This window comes from Centrocercus urophasianus, unplaced genomic scaffold (assembly GCF_019232065.1).
Source record: "Centrocercus urophasianus isolate 14NV4802_14NV808 unplaced genomic scaffold, USGS_Curo_1.0 seq_34, whole genome shotgun sequence".
Classification (NCBI taxonomy): Eukaryota; Metazoa; Chordata; class Aves; order Galliformes; family Phasianidae; genus Centrocercus; species Centrocercus urophasianus.
In genome coordinates this window covers 6,380,566-6,388,495 of record NW_024884911.1, presented here as the reverse complement: position 1 = coordinate 6,388,495, position 7,930 = coordinate 6,380,566, and the positions used below count along the sequence as shown (strand labels likewise).

Genomic DNA, 7,930 nt, shown 5'->3' with positions numbered 1-7,930 from the left:
CTCTGTTTTTTGCCATCACCATCTGAAGTTCAGTCACATCCTTCCATCCACGTGCACTGCCCTGAGTCATTGCTTTCCTTGCACCACGCTCCATTGGAGCTTTTTGTCTCCAAGCAGTAACAGGAGGTGGTTACAGCAGTGCAATCCAATGATATAAAAGGAAAACCTTCATGTAGGTGCTAATTAGGATTTTAAAATCTTCAGATACTTCAGAGCACATTTTGTTCAGAAGAACTGCTAAAAGTGCAAAGATGAAAGAGATGGATTACGGGAAAATTAAATGTGGGGTTTAACTGAGAAATAATCATTTTCTATGAAAGATAATGACTCCTCTTGAGGCTAGTATCGAGATTTATTGACCCGGGAGGTTAATATTGATCAAAACCAAGGCAAACAAAATATTAGACCTTGAAGTAGAGTCATCTTGATATTGAAGTCTTGCCACTGACTGAACAGGTCAATATATCTGGGTGCCAGAATCTAAGGCTTGGAACAGATAATGGCAGGGGATATTAAATATGTCTGACATGTTCTGTGTGTACACTTTTTATTCTCATCAGCAGTAGTTACTTTATGGCTATGTCCTTCTGTATATAGCTATCTTGCAAGGGTTCAGGCTTCACTCACAAACCTAATTGCAAACATAACGGTGATCTTTCTCCCGTGTAACACATAGCTGTCTGAAATTAAACAAGTTCTTCATCTATTCATTCACATATATAGATGATATTTTTTAATAGCTTTCATTCCCAACACACAACAAGTGATCCTGCTGCTGCAAAACTATAGTGAAAATAAACTGGAAAACTGTAGTGCTTCAATATATAGATTTGTCATTGTATCCAATAATTTGCCTGTGAGTCCAGGGGAAAAAAAAAAAAGCCACCATTGAATTAAATTCTAATAATAAGCTGACAAGAAGAAAACACTAATCTTAGAACAAATAACTTATCTGGATTACTGGATTAATTAATCAATGAGGATAAGGGTCAGGAGGACGGGGGGGGGGGTGTTGGGGAAATTCTCACCCAGGAAGGAAGAGCTCATTTAGTGCTGCATCTCAGCAGCGCCATCAGCCCTGGGATTGCAAAGCAGGAAAGTCAAAAGCCCAACCAGAGAGCCAAGACTAAATTAGGAGGTGCTGTGGCCAACTCTTCATCATCACCAAGTACTGCAGGCTGCATCAGGTGGTTGGTTTGGAATGAATTTGTAGCAGACTTTTAGGAAAATGTACCCCAGGGAACATGAAAATAGTTTACAGGGTAAATACAGAAGTTAACGTGCTTGGGACAGAAATAATCCTTTTCTTTTCACAAGGCAGCTGCCATGACTGTGCTTTGAAATGTCCTAAGAGCTATTTGCAAAACAACAGAACTACTCCCATTCACTAAGGAGGGTAGCAGCGTATAGAACAAAATGTGAAATCAAGTAGAATGTCTGTAAAAATAAGAATGAGATACATTCGATTTATTTTGTTTATTCAGAAAGCAATTCAGTATGAAAACAGCTAAACCATCAGTGCTTGAAAACAGAAACAAAGTGCATTTCATTAGTCTGTAAATATGATTTTAAATACAAACACTTACAGGATGTAAAAACTGGTGCACCATCACCTCTGTAATGGTGTGGAGCCCCTCAGGAGAAGTTTTAGACTTGTTCCCATTAGAAGAGTTTATTCCAAGAGATCAACAACGATTTACTTTCTGTAAGATTTAATTCCATCTGCGCCCTGATTTTCTGAAGACAGACAGCATTGATTTCCTGAACATTTTTCTTAAAATGTGATTCATCCATCATCATTCACAACCAGAGTGTGATAATGAAGAATAAGATCATTTACACATAAATTGCTTTTGAACCCTGTCTGTATAATCATAGACTCCTACACAATTTTAAAACCCACAAGGAGCTCTTAAAATGCATAGGTGAATAAAATGCTATCTTGATAAAAAAAAACCAACCAAACAAACAGAAGAATAAAATTGCACCACTTAAATCACGTGTAAAACCACTCTAAGAAGAGTATTGAGCTTAATCAGCGTTTCCAAAGTTCAAAACTGAAGAAGAAAGTTTTCGGTAGCATTTTTGTTACTTGCATCCTTTCATTGTAAATATGAACATGTAACTCAGGCCACACCTGTATTGGGTAAAGCTCAGAGTTAAGATTATTAATCGTGCATCTCTTGCCTTAGAAGTCAGGGATTAAAACTCCACCATGAGGGCAAACTTCTAATCACTGGCTTTTCTCAAATAAATCCTGTTGAGAACTCTGACTGTATCAAGGATCAAGCTGTCAAATATGTCTTCAGTCACGCTCATCTTCACAGTTAATTCATCATCACCATAGTAAGTCCACTGAGATTCTTCTTTGTGGAGCTCCTGAATCTAAAATATAACACAGACATGAATATTTACTGCAAGAGCATGGTCAGTTCTGGGAGGCACCAAGGAGCTGTGCCTAACCTAATGATTTTACGTATGCAATATTCACTTAAAACAGTCATAAGAAATTGAAATACTGAATAATTATTGCAGGTGTAGTGAAAAGGATGGCCATGACCTCTGCAAGTTCCAGAGTTACTTTAAGTAAACATGATGAAACAACGTGAGTGATTCTGGTTTTGGTGTAGAGAAAGTAAACAGGTCTTTGTTGAGAGGTCTGCTTACCAGGATGAGATCCACTCTGTCTCTCTCACAGTTTCCATACTTAGTCATATTAAGGAATTTTCTTTTCCCTTCTAAGTCATTCCTTTCCAGGTTCATTATTTTAATCATTTCCCCCTGAACAAATGTCTAAAAAATAAGAAAGGGTGAAAAGAATTGTTCTCATGAGAGATCTATTGCTGTGAAGCATTGGAGATGTGTGAAAAGGGCCAGCGTGGAGATCCAGCATCAAATCTAGAAATGCCCCACATTTTAGGGGGCTGGTTTAGAAGCAGCTGATTGATACTGACCGAAGAACACATTTTTAATGTGAGATCACCTCAGGGGTAGCACCCAAGATTGCTGTAACCATGGACATTCAGAAGCCCGTTGTTCCTCTTGAAAGCCCTCTGCACTTGGAATATTGGGACTGGCTAATTAGTGCAGTCTGTATTTACTGAGATATTTCAGTTGCACTGCCCCAATCCTTCCAACTTTGCCACTGTGTCACTGCAGTGCCTGCTCTCTTTACTCTTGTTGTTCTACAATTTACATTTCCAGAATTTACCTTAACCTCATTGACATCTGTGCTTCTGCAGCGACACCAACAACAGCAAGATCTCAAGTTTTCTTTCAACCACGGAAATGTTTTTGGATGTGCAGTCACTTGATACTCCTCACGTAGAAGCTCGTGAGTCAAATCGAATATAACCTGCAACATCAAAAACACAGAACCAAACTGAGTACCACATGATGCTCTTTCCAAAGTTCTCTTAGTGTTTGACAAAAGATACCAGGCTGCTGACAGCAGGATCTTGCATCTCAGCGCAGAATTTGTGATCATTGCTTACATCACAGATCTTCCTCTAGCTGTTGTGATGATCGTCACCTAACGAGTACGTCAGCCCGTACAGCAGCAGGTCTCAGGCAGTAATGTGTGATCATCCACTAAGTACAGGTTATGCACAAGACCCTGGTGGGACTCAAATCTGCCCTGCAGACAGAGGTCCACAAAATTCAGTAATTCCATGAAGATCTGTCCAAGCTCAGAGGCAGTGCACTTGGACTCTAGATTGTAGCTTTCCAGGGAGTTTGTTTTGTCCTGACAGACCCAAATCTTATCCAGGGTCTTAACAGAAGAGCTGTAGCAAAGGGCTCATATCACAGCAAGGATGCCTATCCTAGAAGAATTATTTTACAGTTCATTAACAGAAGCAATATTTTGCAATAGCTTTGTCAGTGTTCCTCTGCTCTATTCAGTATCAGCAGCAAGCATAACAGTAGGCACCAGCTAATGCAATTCATCCTACAGAACACTGAAAAAAAAAAAACCAACAAACGACAACCAAACACTTAGAAAAAAATACCTGATTATACATCCTTTTGCTTTCTGTTTCCAAATCACTCCCTGGAAAGTCATTACACTCAGACTGCTTTGGCACACTGGTTCTTGTGAAATTCGAATAAATGTTTTCTGGAGTCCATAATTCTTCTACAGCATATGCAGACAAGTTCTTTACATATGAAGTGTAGTGTGGTACCACAAGGGGAACCTCTACAGTTTTCTTCCAAGGAGCTGAGTGCCAGTGATCCAACAAGTATTGCTTTTGTGTTTGTCTTTCCAGAGCGCGTTCATTAGAGTTAGGCTGATCAAAGTCTTCAGAGCTTCCAAAAACACCAGCATCGAGGATTTTTAAAAGGAACTTCAGTGGGGAGAGAAAGAAAAACAAGGTGATGTACCCCATGCTTTTCCACTGTTTTTTAGAGGTATTGAAATCATTAGCAAGTGATTTAGGGCTACACTTAGAAATCAGGAATCATATGCTCTCACTCAGGGGCTCAATTAAAGGCTTACTGATGTGTCAGAAAGAAATATATATTTTAATTGTATTTATTAGAATTCAGAATTAGATTTACCTATTTGAATTCTATGAAAGTTTTTGCTATTTCTACATTTTTGGTTCTGATTTGGGGTCGCTTTTCCTACCCACTCCTCAAACCAAGTCTCGATTGTTTTTTAAAGCTTTCTTTTATAGTGCTTCCCCATGAACTACTTTGGAAGCGAAAAATGAACAGGCTGGAAATGGAAGCAGCAGGCATCAAAAGTGCCGTTTCATTGGAGTTCCAGGCTCCCCAGTAGGCTGAAGGAGAAGTGAGAGAACACTGCACACATGTCATCCACCTGCTGCAAAGTTCTTTAAATGATGGTTTAGTAGTTCAGCTCCATATGTCAACACAATGCAATTTTTGATGGAAAAACAACTGGGCAACAGAAATGCTTGCAGCATAGACCCCATTTCAGATCCAACACTTAAGGTGACAAACTTTTCTGAGTGTACTTACAGGCAAAGTAGTTGGAGAAGTCTCTGAAGATGAAGGAAACCTCTTGTCTGTTTTTACTCCTTGTTTTCTTTTAATCTTCTTATATTCCTTAACTGCATCCCCTACAAATTTAGTCACAATTCTTTCTGCTATCGTGTGACAACCGTGAATGCTAAGCATATTGAAATCATGCAGTAAAAGATCAGCAACCTTTGCTGATTGCTCAGTTAAGGTAGCAAGTGGATTTTCTTTGATAAGAAATTGTTTCTGACTGTCCCCTTGTTTTAGGCCTTTGATATAATTCACCACATTTTCTTCAAAGGCACCTTTGTATTTGTGTTGAGCTGTTTCAGAGAATGCAATCAACGCATCAAGTAGAAGTTTCTTACTGAGTTCAGCTGCGATATCATCAGTGAGTTTATTTCTTTTCTGATCCTCTACCAAGCAACAAACACTTTTGTTTGTGTTCATGCCATCTGCATGGCTAGCCTCACTTCCCTTTGGAGGCACACCTGCAAGCACCCCTTGTTTTATTTGTATCAAATCTGTTTTTTCTTTATCTGATCCCCAGCACATTAAGTTGTTTTGGTGATGACATTCATCACATTTACAGTGGTCAGAATGTGGAAGTGTTTGACTTCTTCCACACTGCAACGCAACATACAGCCTGGACTTCTTTTCTGACACTTCTGATCCTCCTGGACTTTTCGTATCTTCAGCTTTCTGCTCTGTTACCCCTGCACTCTGCTCACCAACTTCAGGGTATCTGCAGTCTCTTCTGAAGGATTCATCATCATAGAAGGAGTCTGAGTCTTCATCCCCAGTGGAACTGGAACCATTGTTGTTATCCTCCAACAGGTGTGAAATCTCACCAGGTCTGACAAAGACACCACAGTGCTGTGCACATTCAAAATACTTCACCCCTTTGTAAGTTCCAGAATGATCACCTTCAGCTTTGTCCAGTGCGACACCAGCCCAGTGGCCGCTATCAAAACGAGTCCGTCCTTTGAACATCAGGGTTCCAGGTTGGGTCTGCTTTACTAATACTCTGTCTCCAATTTCAAATGCTGACAATGGGTCATCACTGTCCTCCCCAGCTAATGGCAGCGTTATGTATGTTTCGCATTGTTTCATCATGGAAGCAGGATTTTTACTGGCCTGACTAGAAGAAATAGGATCTGACACAGGCAGAAGCTCCAAAGACTGTGAAGGCATCTCCTGTTCTCCTTCATGGTATTCTGACAAGTGCTCCTTTGCACAGGAAATAACTTCAACTAAATACTGTTCTGAGAGGTTACCTTCCTGAGTTGAAAAGATATCAACTGGCTCTCGATTGAACGAGGGATATTCTTCAGACACAGTGTCATCAGGTAATGGGGGAAAAGCATCCATTTTCAGGGATACATCTTCATTCATACATTGTCCAGTCTCTGGGGCTGTCATTTGTTCTGGTGGAGATGGGAAATTATCTGTACTGAAGCTAGAATCATCATTTTTCATTGCATCTACACCCAAAGGGGGAGGAGGGAGATCTTCCCTTGCAAATGACAAATCCTTTTTATTAGAGGATGGCAAGTCAGCACTTGCATAGGACAACACTTCATCAACAGGAGACAGTATTTCTGACAAGGTAGCCTCATCAGCCAGAGGAAGGCCCTCATCACTAATAAAAACTGTATAATCTTCACTTCTGAAAGAGTTCTCAGAGTGAAACAGTTGCTTTTTTGAGGAAGAAAACTGTCCATTCCCCAGTTCCTTTGTGGCTTGCCTGTCAGTTTTTGAGTTCTTATGAGTTCCTGAGGCCAACCTCTGCAAAGACCCAATGGAGGTGGTTTCTGTATGGACTTCCCCAGAAATTCCCTGTGTGGACAAGGGCAGAGATACAATCTGATCGAGTTCTCCAGATATGCTTTTCTCATGCAAAAGCTGTGCATCATCATTTTGCACTGTTGTATTTCCGGACAGTGATTTGCCATTTGCAATATCTTTGTCAGGTGGAAAAGAGACAGTACTACTAAGTTGGTTATCAGCCACATCTAAAGGTTTCAAAGAACCCATCAGCGGAAGACTTTGATCCCCTAATAAGCTGCTAATTCCATCATTCCTCTTTGATTTGTTAGTGATAGAATCAGGAGCTTGCTGCTCGTAGTTCTGAAGGAGGTAAATGCCATCACTGCACAAAGAGCTGGCAGCAGCATTTTTTGAGTTTCCTGAGGCTTCCAAGTGCAGCTTATCCATTCCCTTGGTGGGTTTACCAAACCGAGAGGAATCCAGTGGTGTTGTTTTGGAGGTATTTGCTTTGTCTGCTGAAAGGAAAGAAAGCAAGTGACCGGTGCACCCATGAGCTGAAGCCTCTCCAGGGCATTTCTGGAAGTTCTGAGAGCACGATGAAATCTCTGTGCTGCTGCCACCCTTGGGCTCTTCAAGTTCATTGTGTTTGTCACTTTGTAATGTTTTCCTCCCAGAATTTATTGCTACCGGTGCCTCTTTCGGAACATTAGGAGAAGCATCATAGACTAATTCTTCTGGAATACTGACATCAGCGTCCTCTCCACCTTGCACCTCTAATTCAACATCTGAAATAGAGCATTCGGAAACATCAATCCAAACTGCAGACACTTTCTGAAAATCTGGGAGAGAACAGTCAGATCTGGCACTTTCAGAGCATGGAGAGAAGCTGTTTGACTCGCACAGTGATTCAGTAGGACCTAATCCTTCAGAAAAAGCTTTCCTCTGTAGTTCTTCAGCAGAAGTTTCTTGAGAATGATGGCCCAAAGGCTTCAGAGACTGGCTGCCATCCACCTGGTGGATCTCAAAAGGGGCAGACATTTCCACTTCACGTGGAACATCTAAAGAACAAATTCAAGAAAATGTTTTTGTTTTGTAGAAGTTGCTGAGAGGTAACTGGATTCAAATCTATTGAATCCTCAGCAGTAAATTGCATTTAAAAAGTCTGCTGCATTAA

The 7,930-nt window shown here is 40.6% G+C and overlaps 2 protein-coding genes across 3 annotated transcripts in view; both read right to left on the bottom strand.

Annotated features, from left to right (window-relative positions):
- Positions 1 to 1,461: 1,461 nt before the first annotated feature.
- LOC122166884 (centrosome-associated protein 350-like) lies at positions 1,462 to 6,927 on the bottom strand. 2 transcript variants are annotated; one of them, XM_042830985.1, is made up of 5 exons: positions 4,987 to 6,927; positions 4,011 to 4,346; positions 3,212 to 3,355; positions 2,668 to 2,793; positions 1,462 to 2,385 (listed from the first exon to the last, which is right to left on the bottom strand). In XM_042830985.1, the coding sequence occupies exons 1-5, from the start codon at positions 6,463 to 6,465 to the stop codon at positions 2,230 to 2,232; spliced, it is 2,241 nt and encodes a 746-aa protein (XP_042686919.1). In that variant the 5' UTR covers positions 6,466 to 6,927; the 3' UTR covers positions 1,462 to 2,229. The 2 variants fall into 2 exon arrangements, with proteins under 2 accessions (XP_042686919.1, XP_042686921.1); XM_042830987.1 differs by lacking the exon at positions 2,668 to 2,793.
- Positions 6,650 to 7,930, bottom strand: part of CCDC187 (coiled-coil domain containing 187) — a 28,050-nt gene continuing 26,769 nt past the window's right edge. The window contains exons 17-18 of the mRNA XM_042831069.1: positions 6,850 to 7,814; positions 6,650 to 6,655 (exon numbers count right to left, since the gene is read on the bottom strand). Of these exons, the coding sequence (XP_042687003.1) occupies positions 6,650 to 6,655; positions 6,850 to 7,814 (971 nt within the window). The remainder of the gene's footprint in view (positions 6,656 to 6,849; positions 7,815 to 7,930) is intronic.